The 17,967-nt window shown below is 36.3% G+C and overlaps 1 protein-coding gene across 6 annotated transcripts in view; it reads right to left on the reverse strand.

Moving 5' to 3' along the window:
* Lrp1b (LDL receptor related protein 1B) overlaps positions 1 to 17,967 on the reverse strand; it is a 2,121,147-nt gene that overhangs the window by 853,264 nt on the left and 1,249,916 nt on the right. For all 6 annotated transcript variants that reach the window (XR_010064783.1, XM_063284873.1, XM_063284870.1 and 3 more), the window contains exon 15: positions 8,137 to 8,259. Coding sequence is in view for 5 of the 6 variants with exons in the window: in XM_063284873.1 (XP_063140943.1) it covers positions 8,137 to 8,259 (123 nt within the window). In the remaining variant the exon portion in view is untranslated. The remainder of the gene's footprint in view (positions 1 to 8,136; positions 8,260 to 17,967) is intronic.

Below are 17,967 nucleotides of genomic sequence, written 5' to 3' on the forward strand. Positions count from 1 at the left end.
TGGGGGTTCAGTCTTAGCAGGACCCAGGGCTTCCCCTTCCACTGGTGCTCTTACTAGGATATTCATTGCTACCTATGGGGTCAGAGTCCAGGGTCAGTCCATGTATAGTCTTTAGGTAGTGGCTTAGTCCCTGGAAGCTCTGGTTGCTTGGCATTGTTGTTCATAAGGGGTCTCGAGCCCCTTCAAGCTCTTCCAGTTCTTTCTCTGATTCCTTCAACGGGGGTCCTATTCTCAGTTCAGTGGTTTGCTGCTGGCATTCACCTCTGTATTTGCTGTATTCATATTAAATTTTAAACTCTGTTGTACAACTCTTTTCCATGGTGTCCTCTGTGTATCTTAAATATGTTTCTGCTCTGGATTTGTTTGCCGAGTATGTTTGTGCAGTGTGGACAGAAATGTATGTTTGTCATTAGGATATTTATTTATTTTATGTTTGTTTATCTAGTAGTTCACTGATTATTATTTTTAATCAGGTGTGTGTAGATAATATCTTATTTGAGGAAAATCTTGGGAAGAATTCTTAGCCCATTCCTTTTTGGATCTGCCTTTAAAGAAGTCATAGAATCATTGCATTTGCAAGGACTGCTTAAGAATTTACACATGGCCCACAATTGACTTGAAGGGGGAAATAAGATAGAATCTACATAAACATGGAGGCTATGCCACCACCCGTGCTCTTCGTGTTGGATGCATGGCTCATGTATTATCTGTTAGAATCCCGAAATCTCCTCGAAGCCAACAATGTTATATGGTAACCAAAATGTAATCCCTGGTACATTACTATTTAATGCATACTGAAAAAGAATTTTATAGATAATTGGATTTCTTTCTTTTCATTTTCATTTTTTGAAATGCCAGGTTGGCCCAGGACTATCATGTCTCTGGCTTCTAAGTATGGGGATCACACTTGGTCTGTCTGACATTTAGGTGGGTTGTGAAGATCTGAACTCGGATCTTCACAGTTAGTAGCAAATAGTTTAAAATGAGCCTTACCCCTAACCTCTTAGATACTAAGCATCGGTTTGCAAAGTCTTCAGGGTTTTATCAGTCTATTCTATCACTAAGCTGAACTTTTCAGATGCAACCAGCAGTTATAGCTAACACCCAGGAACCACAATTCGTAGTGCAAACAGGATCCGTGTTGGTGGAAGACGGGCTACTTTTCTCCCAACAATGCTCATTATCAAGGAAACAAAGATCCATGTGATAAGATGAACAAGGGACCAGCTTGGAATCTAGGATTTGTGTGCCAGAACTAACTGAGCAACATGGAACTAGGTGACAGTACCATCTATAACACTGTCCAAATTGATAACCTGTATACCAGGCTACTTTTGAATGAATGTTGAGAGGAAGCAAATGTACTGAGCACAGTATAAAAGAGGAATTGCTCATCTAAAACAAACCAACAAACAGTAACAGAACTCAACTCTGCATTCTTTCTACAGCTGTTTAAAACTTCTATGAAGGAGTTTCAAATTGAAAATCTTCTTTTAAGATTCATAAATATCATGTCAGCATATGTACAAAAGAATAATACTTAATAGAATCCAGGCTTAGACTTAATGCATAAAAGAGTTTGCTGCCTGACATCTTGGAATTTAATGCTGTTGTTATACTGAGAGTCTGTCTCGGGGAGCTATAGAAATCCTTTAGGAAGACAGGTTCGCTAAATTTGAATCGGCAGTTGATTCTCGTCTCTCACTGATCACGAGCATGGATGAGCTTGGGCAAATTTCAATTTCATATATGCATGCATGGAGAGAAAAAAATGAACATTTACTTAGAGCTCCACGTATGTAATTTTGATCCAGGGCTTAATGTGGATATGAATAGTGCTTGGTTGTCTGAGCACAGCAATGCACTGCTTCCAGAACCTTACCAAGTGCTATAATTGTATACTTCACTGCAGAGCTATGCTTTCAACCATAAATTTGAAACCATACACAAAATGCATAATTCTGTCACCAGGACAACATGGTCTGAGCAATAAGGAACTGACAAAATAATAAATAATCCTTTAGCTTAACCAAGTTCAGAAATGACACAGCATGAATTATGACTTGCTTGGCGGAAAATGTCATTTTTCCAGCTTATTGTGAAAACTTGTTAGAGAAAACAAAACAAAACAAAACAAACAAAAGATCATGTCTCACTTCCCAGCATCAAGAACTCATTCTAGAGTTGTTTCCTATCTCTAGAAACACAATTGGAGGAAATAATACTCAGAACCACATGAAGTAAAGAAAAACCATATTGTTTCATTATAATTTTTATTAAAATTTTTAGAGTATGTAAGTGTGTGTGTGTGTGTGTGTGTGTGTGTGTGTGTGTGTGTGTGTGTGTGTGTCTGTAAATGCCAGCACATGCCAAAGCTCCAGAAGAAGGTGTCAGGTACTCCGGAGCTATAATTGCAGAAGTTGTAAGCTCTGGAAGGGCAGCGAATACTCTAGCACTCAACTTATTCTCCAACCCTTCATTTCACATTCTCATCTCAGTATAACAAAATATTTTACTAGAATCTGGAACCCAGGAATGTGGCCCAAAGGGAAACTTGAAGTTCTAGCTAATTGGATGTTGTCGGATCACACTGTTACATGAGACGATGAAGTGAGAAATTCAGCTATGGCCTGTATCTGTTAGATCATAGAAAGGTTTTTCATTAGACAGAGAAGTCTTCTGAGCAGCGTGCGAAAGTGGTATTTAACCTCTGTGAGTTTCTGTGCAAAGGGGGAATTAAATAATCCTTTGAATGGGACTTCTAAACCTTTTTCATGCCTTAAACAGTTTTTACTATACTTTAGATTGCATAGATCCTAGGATGTGAGGCTTGCCACAGCAGGAGATAAATGACTCCCCACATAGTAACACTGTGTATCACAGGGATATATCTGGTGTTCCAAATGGTGGCAAGAAGCACAGAAGACCATTGACATTGTTAGACTCTGGATTACTGCTGTTTTGTAAACTGCAACTTGATTTTCTGGGAATGACAGCCAGTGGAGAGACTGGCCTTTCCTTTCAAGCATCTGTGGAGGAGTTAAGGGATTATTTTCTTATTCCAACCAAAACAGCCCACATAATTTATAAAATAAAATCATCATTTTAAAACTTAATGTGATTTTGAGGATCATTTCTAACCTCCTTTTCAATTTAATATTTTATAATTCTCCCCAAATTATCATGAGGAAAATACATGCATCCTATAACTGATCAACTAAATTTTTCTGTGGTTTTCAGAGGTTACAAGTTCTGAATTGTTATGCTAATAGATATCAATTCTAAATGCTAAGAGGATTTGACCATGGCAAACCATCACAAGCACAAAATATGGGATCTTCTTTCAGTCTTGTTTTCTTCCAAGTAAGACATTAAAATTCACTCCTCACCAACTATGTGATATGCTGATGTTTTTTGTTGGGGGCATGTTCTCTGTCTGCATCGCTTTAAGCTACAATTTCATCATGAAAAATATCCCTGCTGTTTAATGTAGATCGACTATCCATCTATTTGATGTCAATTCATTGAGAATGAATGAAACCAGGATCTCCCACCATTTTGTTTGCAAGGCTCGGATTGCTTACTTAATTCAATTGGCACATCACAGTGTACGAGGTAGCCTGAACCAATCAGAAGCCTAAAGGAATCACCACCAAGGACTGGTTAATAGCATGCTGTTTTCTCTCTTGTATGTGCTTTTTAAAAGCTGACTTCATGTGCCAGGTTTCTGAATTTTAGTTCCTTTGTCAGCAAGTTATGACTAATATATTCTTCACTATGAAGTATTATCTCTAAAAAATATTAGGATAATACCTAATAATTTATAAATTATTATCCCTAAATAAGTAGGAATAAATATAATTACTAGTTATTTATATTATTAATACAATATAAATTTGTATTTATATTATTTACAGCACTAAATAAGTAGGAACTTAAACTATATATGTGAAGAAACATTGGAATTTTATAAGAAAAATGAGTTACTGCATTGTGCTTCAAAGAAACTGAGGCAGTTTGTATCAGTTTGTATGTGGTGTCTTAAAAGGATAGAATTTTAACAGGCAGATACAGCAAATTTGAAAGGACATATTTACCACTTTGACAAATCTTAGTGTGAAAAGAATAGGTAAATTTCTCTTTCTTCACTTTATTAAAATTGTTTTACCTCATCTGCGAACTACAGGTTCTAGAAGGAGACCAACATTCCCTGAAAATATTTTAATTTTTCAGTGTATGGTCACATGATACTACTGGCAATATCTGAAAATAATTATCCTAGCTTCAGATGTGTAATCGACATTGTGCACAATAAACTTACCTTACAAGCCAAAATAACCTGCTTTTTCATTATTATGGAGGTAGGCAACAAGGTCTGTAGAAATCAACAGTAAACACTTCTATCTCTCTATTCTATGATCCTCATAGTTATGCTTGGAGTCTGGAACATTCCAGGTGTTTCTGGATTGGGTTCTCAGCTAGAGTTCTGTTTAGGGTAGTTGTATCTCTCGCTTTCAAGAATCTACGGAACATGCTACATGACTGGTTGGTTTAGTAGTGGTGGCAGAGTGTTGGACCAACATCCAGAGTCAGAGCTGAGACAGGATTCTAGTCGTTATTGGAGAAATAAATAACACTCAGACCTATTTAGTGGCAGAGCCATTTCTAATTCTGTGTACCAACCAACAAAGGCCCCTTTGATATGTTATCACAATATTTAAATAGTTAATCTCAGTGATCTAAGTATAAAGAGCAAGTACTTGGATACATAACACTAACAATGAAGTGGTACAGATACATAATGTGTAAATAAGACTAAACCTCAGCCTGGGATGCTTGCAGGATGGAGAAGACGGCCATTTGTCATTGACTGGCATTTCTCGGCTTGCTTTATGTGTCCCCAATACAACTTGTAAGAACAATATGTGTTTTTCCTTGTGCGCATATGCTTTTCAATGACAATATGTCTAGGAGAGGATGAATAGCTGACTCAAAAACCATTTTGTACTTTTGCCGGGACTCATAAGAATGTACACAAAACAATTTATACGTACAGGTATAACTTATTAGAATAATGAAGATATGGGCAAGTGTTTGCTCCTTATGTTTATATGATATGCTCAGCTTTTGTATATTTCTTAACCCAGTTCATTTATCTTTGCCAGTGTCTGTTTTTCTCATAAATTTATATTCTCTAAATTCATTTTCCTCTACAATAATGTTATCTGTTATTTTATCAATATTAAACTCGTACAAATTTAACTCTAAAGTTATCTATTAGGTTTAGATTATTAGGTTATTAGTTATCTATTAGGTTTAGATCTATTAGGTCTAGATTAAGCACAGTAATAGACATAACAGGAAATATAATTAGAAGGCGATTTACCCATATAACTATGATTTCCACAATGCGGATTAAGGAACTCATTAAAAATTTTGATTTTAGTGTCTTATAATTATACTCCCCTTGATATAATAAAGACTCATAAGATATCAATATCTCTGATATTCTGGACTCCTGATCATTTTGTTGTGTCCTAAGAGAATGCATGCTGTTTAATATAAATAAGGTGACTGTTAATGATTTATCCAGGACATTCTCAAAGATTTAACTGGAACCTGACAAAGTCTGGCTATGCTTAGGTACAAAGGTAGGCCCTTAATGTTTGCATGAGAAACTACAAATCTGTGTCTAGCAAAACTAAAGTAGATGTATATTCAGTGCTGCCTCCTATCCTTCTCAGAAAGTCTACCGATGGATCAGAAGGGAAAGCAAACCTGACTGGGGTTTAAATATTGTGTATGCGTGGAAGTGTGCGTGTGTGCGTGTGTGCATGTGTGTGCATGTGCGTGTGTATGTGTGTGCATGTTCTATTTTGTTTAAAATCTCAGAGTTCTTCATTTTGGCTGGCAGAAATTATGGTGATATAATAGAAAAACAATGCTAAATCGATCCTTTTAAAGGTATTATACCAATAAATGTGCACATTAGGTGCATTTTGTCTCTCAAAGGTTAAGATAAAATTAAGGTTACTAACCAAGTGATGTGAGAGACTTCTATCTGTTGAAAACAATGCTTACTACCTGTCTGTGGGGAAATGAGCAATGGGTCTTGACAGTCTCTTTTCAAAACTAGCAATAGAATGGGAGGCAAACACAGTACCCAGAACAAAGACAGAGAAAGCATCATCTAGTGACTCAGAAACACATTGCAATTTGTCCTCCCTGCAACCTTGAAAGGGAAGCATTTATATTTTTAGAAAGAAACGAACAACATTTTTTGACAGAAAGAATTTTGAAAGGAAATTTTGCTTGGGCAAGAATTTATATACTAGGGAATTGCTTCTCCCTTAAAAAGACAAATGTGGGACATTTGCAAGACATTAGCATTCAGCTCTCTATAGAGTACGTGTTGAATGAACATATATATTCACTTTTATATTTTTTCTTTAAAGATGTTACTTTAAAATATATCTCAATATTAGTGATTATTAATAAATAATGGACTACTTAAAGCTTGAATACTAGAAAATACAATCAGTAGAACTGTAGTGTACAAAAAGAATATAAAACATTTTAAATTTAATTAACTAGCTAAATATGTAGGAGACATGTATAATAAAATGCTAGTGATCAAGTGAAGGACTCAAATGTTGTCTACCACTCTGCTACCTAGATCTACTCCCGAAGCTCCCTCCAATTTCTATAAGCAATTTGGTACTTCAAAATAATGTTATTGGTTAGTACTACATTATAATAGAAAAGGATTAAAGTACAGGTGATAAAGTGAATAACAGAGAAGCTAAAGTCTTCATTTCAAATAGTTGGTATTTAAGATAATATTGGCATTCGATATATTAAAAAATTCAAACAATTAGTGTCCTTATGTTAGGACTGGTCGTTTTCTTCCAAATACCTGAAGATGTAACATGAATCGAATGTGGACTATACAGAAAATTACAGAACTTATTGAAAGCAGTGAAAAAGTCACAAATGCCTTTAACAATAGATCATAAATGTCTCAAACAATCAAATATAAAAAATGACTTAAAACCTTGTTCTTAAAGATCATGTTAATGGTAGGTATTAAATAATAAGACAATTGTGTTCATGTTAAACAAAAATAAACCTAAAGTAGCAGATATTGAAGTGTGAGCCTGGGCTAAAAAACAGAAGTACAATGTAAAAGAGAATGTAGCTCCAAAATGAAATTATTTTAGCCCTGACTTATGGAGGCCCAGATATCTTCCCTCATCAATTTGGACTAAAATATTAACTCCTGAGACTTGGGTCTGCAGGTGCTCTGGGCAGATGTTTCTGCTATGCTGAGTTTGCAGTTTGCGCATCCTAAGGTTTCTCTACCTCTGTGGATATCAGTTAACTCCTTAGGATAAGCCTATCATCTTTCTGCACACATACACACATGCATGCATGCATACAAACATACATATACACAACCTATTGAATTCCTTTCTCTGAATAACCTTGAACCACAATGTGATATTGAAATCCTTCAGGAAATGTCTACTTAGCTCTTGGTACATACATAGTATTGTGGCAGTTATTGTGCTTGGGGGATATAATTTGAGGTAGGAAGGAATAATTTCAAGATTCCTCTTGGAATAACAAGCACAGTAAATTCAGTGATATGACAAAAACTAATAAAAGTGTCTTTAATCCAAATCAGTCAATCCCGTTGAATCACTTCTTTTATACCCTTTAAATTTCTTAGACGTCTCTTTCCTCCTTCTTCTTCATCTTCAAATATAGACATCTGAGCTGCCAATTCATTGAAAATCATTTTAAGACTAATATGTGCACCACCCCCAACACTGTCAGCTGCAACTGCTGATTACGAGACTTATGTGACATGAAAAATTTGCTCATATGGCATAGATGCATCAACATTATCCAGTCAGCCATATGCAGCAGGGCAGTATGCTATGCAGCATCTTGTTACCATTATTCAATGCATATTAAAAATGGAGTGACATAAGACAGTCTAGAATTCTATCTAAGCAATTATACAGATACGTCTTTCTAGTTGTGATTTCAGTTCTGTCGGTTTCTAATGCTCCTCGCCTTCACAAACAGCCATACGCACGATGAGTGGCAGAAAATAAAAAGGGGACTTACATGTGCAAGTAGTTCCATTTTCATCCAAAAGCTGATTATCAGCACAGGCGCACACACGGCCTCCTGGAATGGCCAGGCAGAGCGTGCCACAGCCCCCATTGTTAATGCGGCACATATTGTCACCTGCAGAAAAAGAGAAAGGAAACTGTCACATAGCTGATGGTTATGCAACATCTAAAATATGGTTTATTTTTAAGGTTATGAAACCAAGGCTACCTCTTAATGCTCTGTCCTTGTTTTACTGTCTACTCTCCAACTGATAGAATTACAGGCATATACTGCCAAAACTAGTTTCAGGAATGCTTTTCTTTCATTGAAATACAAATGGGGATAAATAAATGAATGGAAATGTTTATATGTATATACACATACCTTTGTGCTTATAGTCAATATTCCGGCTGAATAGAAGTAGCTTTCAAAAACAGTTGAAAATAGATGTTGCTATGCTACATATGAGGAGTATGTTTTGCTTGTTGCAGGAGGATTGTGTACTAGGTAGTAATTTTCTAGGGACTAGGAGCAAGGAGAGAAGTAGCTTTTATTGTCTGTCATGTATAGTTGCCCAGATTATGATCATAGCATGGTGGCCTGAGTTCTTTGAAAAGTAAAGTATGTCGCTGGAAATGTAGATGGAGGTCACCATTGATCAGGCAAGCACGTGGGATTTGATTAGTTCTCTAGTGGAGTGGGTGAGTACCCTGCATGTTAGTGTGCAGAGGACACCAGGAAGAATGCCATACCAAGAAAATTCACAGCATCAAGACAGAAGTGCTGGACTAGAGACTTAGGGAACAGAGTCACTGATGGAGCACAGGAGATGATATTTATACAAGAATACAAGAACATATGTCAGGAGCCCATGGTGAATTGTAGAAGATACCCACAGACATATTTGAAGAGCCTTGAAATATGATTTTTTAAAAATGTAGCTAAAACACAGTAACTTTAGACAATCACAAATTTGATATCATCAATTCCTTCAACTTGGACAAGCAAGTGAGAAAATGTATTAGGCCAGGCCACATGGTTCTTGTCTCTAAATGTGACTTTCAAGAGGCTGAAGTAAGAGGATTGCTGTGAGTTTCGGGGCACTCTTGATAACAGAACAAGTCCAAGAAGAACAAAGACTAAAGAATGACAGTGAGGAAAGAAAGAGAAACAGATAGATAGATAGATAGATAGATAGATAGATAGATAGATAGATAGATAGATAGGTAGGTAGGTAGGTAGGTAGGTAGGTAGGTAGATAGATAGATAGATAGATAGATAGATAGATAGATAGATAGATAGATAGATAGACAGACAGACAGACAGAGACAGGGACAGAGGAATGGAGGGAAGAGAGAAGAGGGTTGCTGAGCTTTCTTTGCATCCATCTTTACACAGAGTAAAGTACCCCTAGAGTACCATTGGCCATACAATTATAGGTAACCTTAAGCACGCTTCAATTTTCAATATAATCAATAAATAAAATGTTTTATTAATTTAGGATACTTAGTTCCTGAGGCCATAAATAATAAAGAATTAAATTTGATAGTGTATAAGTGCTAATACTCTGTAACTGAAGCCACAGACGGGGCTATCACACTATATGCCAGAGGGGTTGGATTACCATGGAGAGCATTGTAGTGGAGTCATCCCTCCACAGTGGAATTGAATAGTAAGAAATCCTACATATTATCTTATGTATCTGAGATCGGAGAAATAGCCTAGAGTTTATTATCAATTATCTTTATTTTCTGGAAAGTACATTTAATTTATATATAACGTAGCAAACAATACAAGCAATGGCCTTAAATTCTAAACCCAGAGGATAATGGAAAATATCTCATGTTTTTTCTAGAAGATAATGTAGAAATCTTTTATGTGTCTTTCATATATATTCCATGAATAGGAGGTAAATATGTAAAACCTTACTGGACATTAGGGAACCCTTTCTGTGTTCACAACATGTACATCACTAAATGTCATATTTAAAATTTGATAGCATCCAAAATTTGTAAAATTGGGATGATTTTACAATACTTTGTGGCAAATATAACTGAATCAATAAGAAATAAGAAACTTGATTATGATGCATCTTGTTACGTATTTTTCAAGATATATGCTTAATCTAGAAATGAATGACATGACAATTGCTCTCATTGAATGGTTTTTCTATATTCCGAAATAAATTATCATTATGTAAAGTTTAAAATATTACTCTTATTTGAATACAATACTCTGAAAAGAAAGAATTAGTATTTGCACTGCCATAATAGAAATCCCAAAGCTAAATTAACATGAATAACTTCACATATCTCATTGTAAGGACCTAGAACTTATTTTACTCATCCAGTATGTTTTTCAGTTTCATTTTAACAACATATTCTCATTAGAGCTCATGTGATAGTGGGTCTTTTTGAAATATGACCTTAAAAATATTCCCTAAAATTATTTGCAGAATGTAATTATTCCTTTTTATTGAATTATTTTGTTTGCCATTCCAAAAGTTGCTCCCCTTTCTGGTCCACCCTTCCAAAATGTTTCACCACATTCCTCCTCCCTTTGCCTCTGAGATGGTGCTCCCCTACCCACACACCTATTGCCACCCACCAACCTTACCTTACACCACAGGCACTGACCCACCACCATCTCATCCCCCTGAAGCTTCCTGATCCCTAGGGTGTTAAATCTCTCCAGGATTAAGCTCATCCTCTCCCACTGAGGCCAGGCAAGGCAGTCCTCTGCTATGAGTGTGCTGGAGGCAATGGACCAGCCCATGTTTGCTATTTGATTTGTGTCTTAGTCTCTGGCAGCTCTGAGGTGTCTGAGTTAGATAATGCTGTTGTTCTTTCTGTGGAATAGCCAGCCCCTTCACCCCCTTCAATCCTTTCCCTAAGTCTTCCATACAGGGTCCTCAACCTCAGTCAAATGGTTGGTTGTAAGTATCTGCATCTGTCTCAGTCAGCTGCTGGTAGACCTTCTCACAGTCAGTCTAGGCTCCTGTCTGCAAGCACAACATGATTAGTGTCGGGGTTTGATGCCTGCCCGTGTGATAGATCCCAAGTTATGCTCATCTCCAGTCTCTGCTCCAAGCATTTTCTTTCTATCATACCTCAATTTACAAGTACCTGTCCCACATATGTAGAAATATCGATGTTTAGATTTTGCTTTCATTTGTGGTGGGGTACTATTTTAGTTAAGTTAGAAGATATTCTGGACATTGTGTTTGTTTTAAACATCAAATAAGGACCATAAGGACACACACACACACACACACACACACAGAGAGAGAGAGAGAGAGAGAGAGAGAGAGAGAGAGAGAGAGAGGCGATTCTAGGGAGCTATGTAAAAAGAAAAATAAAATAGAAGGATGTAGATAAAATTTCTTAGTTTTCTCTGTGATAATTATCTAATAATGGAGAATTTTGGAAGAGAAAAAATGTAATTGTGACCCTGGTATAAACTTCCCATTTACAAAATCCAGAAAACGGTGACTTGCACCCACATATACACATCAGCTAGGCACTGATACCTAAGGAATGAAAGAGCTATTGAGATATGACTAAAGGATTTTGATTCCTGAAATCTACAAAGGGAGTCAAGTAGAACCTTACATGGAACCAATGCAAATAAAAACATTAGTATTGGTGTAACTACAATGAAAAATTAAAAGGAATTCCATCCAAACTTAAAGGTGCACTTAATCCCAGTACTTTGCAGGTATAGGCAGGAAGATTAAAAGTTCAAAGTCAATACCAGCTGCAAAGTGAATTTACAGACCAAGTGGGTTATAAGAGATCCTATTTCAGAATAAACAATAAAATTTATCAAACATAACAACAATTACTACTTTAGAAAGTAAGGAATCAATCACATGTTCTAACCTGGTCTAATGATTCATGCTTTTAATCACAGGCTTATGTTGGATTATCTCAATATAACAGATAGCCCAGCTGTGTAGTATAACTTAAGAAACAAAATAAAACAAAATAAAATCAAACCAAAGTAAGTCTTTCAATCTTCTCATATCTCCCTCCATTCCTTTCCTCAGTGACTTGAAGTTCTTGTCATACAGGTCTATGACTTAATTGGTTAGAGTTACACCTCAATGTTTGATATTATTCACGGCTATTGTAAGAGCATTGTTTCTCTAATTTCTTTCTCAGCTTATTTTTCATTTGTATAAAGGAGGGCTACTGACTATTTTTTATAGTTAATTTTGTATCCATCTACTTTGCTGAGCATGTTTATCAGCTGTAGGAGGTCTCTGGTAGAATTTTTGTGTTCACTTATGTATGCTGTCAAATCATCTGCAAAGAGTAATACATTTCATTCTTTTCCAATTTATATCCTCTTGGTCTTCTTTAGTTGTCTTATTGCTCTGTCTAGAGTTTTTAGAACTATATTGAATAGATAAGTAGAAAATGGACAGGCTTTACTTATCCCTGATTTTAGTGGAATTCTTTTAAATTTGTCTCCATTTAGCTTGATGTTGGCAATTGGCTTACTGTATATTGTGTTTATTATTTTAGGTATGGACATTGTTTCCCTGATCTCTCTAAGATTCTTAACATGAAAAGGTGATAGACTTTGTCAAAGAATTTTTCAGCTTCTAATGAGTTGATGATGTGATTATTTTTGTTCTTTCAGATTGTTTATATGGTGGATTACTGCACTCTCAAGCTCAAAGATTGGTAGGATGAACATATTAAAAATGACCACTTTATGAAAAGCAATTTACATATTCAATACTATTCCCATCCAAATTGCAAAAACAATTTTTTACAGACCTTGACAGTGCAATTCTTGACTTCATATGTAAAAATAGACAAACAAGAGCAAGAACAACAAAAAGAACAACAACAAAGGATAGCCAAACAATGAAGAAGTTCTGGAGGTATCACCATCCCTGACTTCAATCTGTAACACGAAGCAGTATTGCACGGTATCTGTATAAGAACAGACAGGTTGATCAACAGAATCAAATTGAAAACCCTGACACACTTATGGACACTTAAATTTTGACAAGAACATAAAATCATAAAATGGAAAAGAGAAAGCATCTTCAAAAATGGAGCCGGTCTAACTGAATTTTTGCATCCAGAACAATACAAATAGATCCATATCTATCACCCTGCACAAAGTTCAAGTTTAGGTGGATAAAAGACCTCAATGTAAACCCAGACATACTAAATCTAGTAGAATAGAAAGTGAGTAAGAGCTTTGAACTCACTGGTACAGGAGACAATTCATGAACAGAATACCAATGGTTCAGGCTCTAAGATCAACAATTGATAAATGAGACCTCATGAAACTGAAAGGATTCTTTAAGGCTAAGAACACTATTAATAGGACAAAACAGTACCCTATGGAATAGAAAAGGATGTTAAACAACCCAATAACTTCGAGGGATAGTATCCAAAATTTATTTAAAAATCTCAAGAACATAGACCTTTACAATTCAAATAACACAATTAAAAATTGGATTTTTTATATTCTGGATGCAGAAATTCAGTGAGACCAGCACCATTTTTAGAAGATGCTTTTTTCCCCATTGTATGGTTTTACCTCCTTTGTCAAAAACAAAGTGTTCCTAGGTGTCCCAGGTGATTCCGTTGATCAACCTCTCTGTTCCTATATAGAGCTAAACAAAGAATCTCAGCAGGGAAATCTCCAAAGGCCAAGAAAGAGAGAAATTTCCGAAGTCCATCTTACACTTTTTAGAATGCCTAAGTTCAAACACTCAAGTGATAGCTAAGTTGCTGGTGAGGATGTGGAACAAGGGAACACTCCTCCATTGCCAATGGAAGTGTAAACTTTACAAAAGAACTTTGGAAATCACTGTGGTGGTTTCTCGGAACACTAGGATTAGTTCTACCTCAAGATCCAGCTATACTTCTCCTGGGCATAATGCAGAAGATACCCCACTATAACAGAGGGATACTTGCTCAACTATGTTGATTTCAATTTTATTCATAATAGGCAGCAACTTGAAATAACCTAGATGTCACTCAACTGAAAAATGAATATAAAAATTTGGTACATCTACTCAATGGAATACTATTCAGCTATTAAACATAAAGACATCATGGATTTTGCAGGCAAAAGAATGAGACTTGAGGATATCATCCTGAGCAATGTTACCAATACCCAAAAGGACACACATGGTAAGTACTACTTATTAGTGGATATTAGCCATAAAATATAGGTACTGTGTTATACTCCACAGACACAAGGGAGCTTACCAAAGGGAAGGCCCAAGCAAGAAAGTTTCAATCTCAGTTTGAAAGGGAAATAAAGAGGGAACTAAGAGTGAGGGGGGAATTGGAAAGACAATGGGTAGCTCAGGATCAGGTGTGGGTAACAGGAAATGAAAGGAGAGATCATGAAAATTAATGAAAATCTATAACTGACATCAGTGAGGAAGTGGGGGACATTTCCAGGATGAGACAGAGACCTGGGACAAGGGAGGCACCCAAGAATCTATGGGAGTGACCTTAGCTGTGACTCACTATTTTGGGGATATGGAACCTGAAGAAGTCACCTTCTGTAACCAGACAGGAACCCCAGATAGAGACACCAACTCATCTACAAAAGTGTCAACCCAAAATTTATCCTGTATATTAGAAATACAGGTCACAGGGGATGGTGCAGAGTCTTGAGGGAATAGTCAAGCAGTAACCAGCCCAACTAGAGACCCATCCCATGGACAAGCACCAATCTCTGACACTATTAATGATAGTCTATTATGTGTTCAAAACAGTAGTCTAGCAAGGCTGTCCTCTGAGAGGCTCCACTCAGTAACTGACTCAGAGTGATGCAGAGACCCACAGGCAAACCATGGATGGAACCTTGGAACTCTAATGGAAGAGTTGGGGGAAGGATTGAGGGCCCTGATGTGATAGGAATTCCACAGAAAAACCAACAAAGTCAACTGTTCTGGACTCTTGGACAGGACAGAGACTGAACCACAAACCAAAGAGTATTCACGGGCTGGACCTACCTTCCACCCACCCAGCACTCATGCGCATACATACCACACACACACACACACACACACACACACACACACACACACACACACACATACACACACACACACATATGTGCTCATGGCCTATATTTTTAAAATTGATAAGGAGAAGAGAGAAAAGAAAACAAGAAAGCCAGACAGATGTCACAGTTGCTACATTTTACTTTTTAGATGAAGGCTAATATGGGTTGAAGAGATTGATCAGCAAAGACCATAGGCTGCTTTTGCCAAAGAGCCAGTTTTGAAGGCCAGCACCCACATAACAGCTTACAACCAACTCCAATCCCAGGAGATCTAACATATTTTTTCTGATCTCCTCAGCCACCAGGTATGAAATTAATGTATAGTCATCCATGCAGGCAAAACAGCCATACACATAATAAAATATTTTTAAAGTTATAAGAAGAAGAATATTAGGACAAATATAGCCAAATACTATACTCACTAATTATGTATTTTAAAACTTAAATATCATCTTATAGTCAACTGTTCAAAAGCAGAAAAGAAAATTGGGAGAAAATTATACCATCTTAGGGTAAGCTGTCCTTACCTAAAAAATTTAATTCTTTTTACTTTGTAATTATCTTGTATTGATCAATATAATTAAAGATTAAATACAATGTCTATGTTCCTGCAGATTGTCTAAAATCTACAAATATTGACTTGAGTCCAAGCAGTAACAACTAGGAATTCTTTCCATACTGTACAGTGTCTTCAGAGATTAGTATAGTACAAGCAAAAATTAGATGTGGAAGATTAGGCCAAAAACTGAATCTAATTGACTGTTTTACCTAAGTTGAGGATCATCAGTTGGGCTGAACACATTTTCTAAATAACACAGAACACAATCATTTCTAAATGAGCATTGATGCTAAGCTTAGTAATTAAGATCTCTTGAATTATATGGGTGTGATGGTTTGTATATGCATGGCCCAGGGAGTGGCATTATTAGAAGGTGTAGTCCTGTTGGAGTAGGTGTGTCACTGTAGTTGTGGCCAAAATACTTTCATGCTAGCTGTCTGTATTTGTGTATTCTGCTATCAGCCTTAAAGATGTAGAACTCTAGGCTCCCCCTGCACCACGCCTGCCTGAATGTTGCAATGTCCTGCCTTGATGATAATGGGCTGAACCTGTAAGCCAGCTCCAATTAAATGTTGTCCTTATAAGAGTTGCGTTGGTCCTAGAGCTTCCAGGGACTAAGCCACTACCCAAAGACTATTTACATGGACTGACCCTGGGCTCCAACCTCATAGGTAGCAATGAATATCCTAGTAAGAGCACCAGTGGAAGGGGAAGAAGCCCTTGGTCCTGCCAAGACTGAACACCTAGTGAACGTGATTTTTCGGGGGAGGGTGGTAATGGGAGGAGGATGGGGAGGGGAAGTCCATATAGAAGGGGAGGGGTAGGGGTTAGGAGGATGTTGGTCTGGAAACCGGGAAGAGGAATAACAATCAAATTGTAAATAAGAAATATTCAAGTTAATAAAGATAAAAAAAAAGTTTCATTGGTCATGTTATCTGTTCACAGCAGCAAAACTCTAACTAAAACAATGGGTGAAAGAAAAACTTTTAAAAAATAATTATTATTCAATGGTAGTAGAGATTAATTGTATAGTAATGGTATTTTCCAAACACCAGTTACATTCCACTGTTTGATTCACATGGTTGGTTGCACATGATAAACCATTACTTCAAATATTTGCATGCATAGAGAGATAACATTAAAATAACTTTGCCTGAGTAAGACGATGTAGCAGAATATTGTGAATTTTTCACATGTACTAGGTCTTATAATATTTATTTTTAATGTAACAAATAATTTTTTGATCCTCACGGAAATTTATTGGAGGTTATATTTCTAACCTAATATTCTACATGGAATATTTTATGGTTTCAAATTTTGAAATAGATCAAAGGTCAGTCCATTTTAAACTGCAATGAGGTATTTTTCCCATAATATTTTGAATTTAATAGCAAACTTTCTAAAACAACTGGAGCACTAAAGTCTTTGAAGACTGTAAAAATAAATTCTGGCAAAAGGGAGTTAAGAAATGACAGTTAAGAATAACAGTTTCTAAAGAGGAGGAAGGGGCAAGGGGCAGAATAAGAGAGCTGTAGCCTCCCAAGAATAAAAGCCTGTGTTCATTCTTGAGAGGAAGGGGAGGAAGGAGGAGGCAGAAGGAGGCAGGGATGGGGATGAAGAAAGGAACACTTCCAGTTCCACAGGCAAACTAAATGTATGCCTCAGGTTTTGAGATTGGTATTAATGCTAGGAGAGAATTTCCCTTTCAGGCAATTTTCTCTTATTCACTTCTTGTCTACATTATACTCCAGATAATATCAATATTGTTTTAAAGACAGTTTAATCAACAATTAGTTATTACTATTTACCATTTCCTGCACTTCCTTTGCCTGTTGATATAGAACTTTTAATAAAGTAGGAAACCTGAGGCTCAAGAAGGAGGGGCACTGTTTAAGATGACGACCTTACTGTGAATACCTTCCAAGACTTTGTCGCTACACAATTCTCTGCTGACAACATATGTATCAGAAAATCGAGGATGTGATTTCATTCATTTTAAATTTATTGTAATGTATGGTCATTAAATATTTATTACGATATTTACATTAAAAGGACTAGCACTGATTTAAAGGTTATAAAACGTCTACAACATAGTTTACTAAACTGTTCTCAGTATTTGGTATCAAAGTTATGGGTCATGGTAATTGTGGTGGAATAATTAATATTAATAACCCATGAAGATAAAACGTAACAATATTACCTGATTTTAAAAAGATGTGATGACTGAGGTA

Source organism: Rattus norvegicus, chromosome 3 (genome assembly GCF_036323735.1).
Source record: "Rattus norvegicus strain BN/NHsdMcwi chromosome 3, GRCr8, whole genome shotgun sequence".
NCBI classification, from domain to species: domain Eukaryota; kingdom Metazoa; phylum Chordata; class Mammalia; order Rodentia; family Muridae; genus Rattus; species Rattus norvegicus.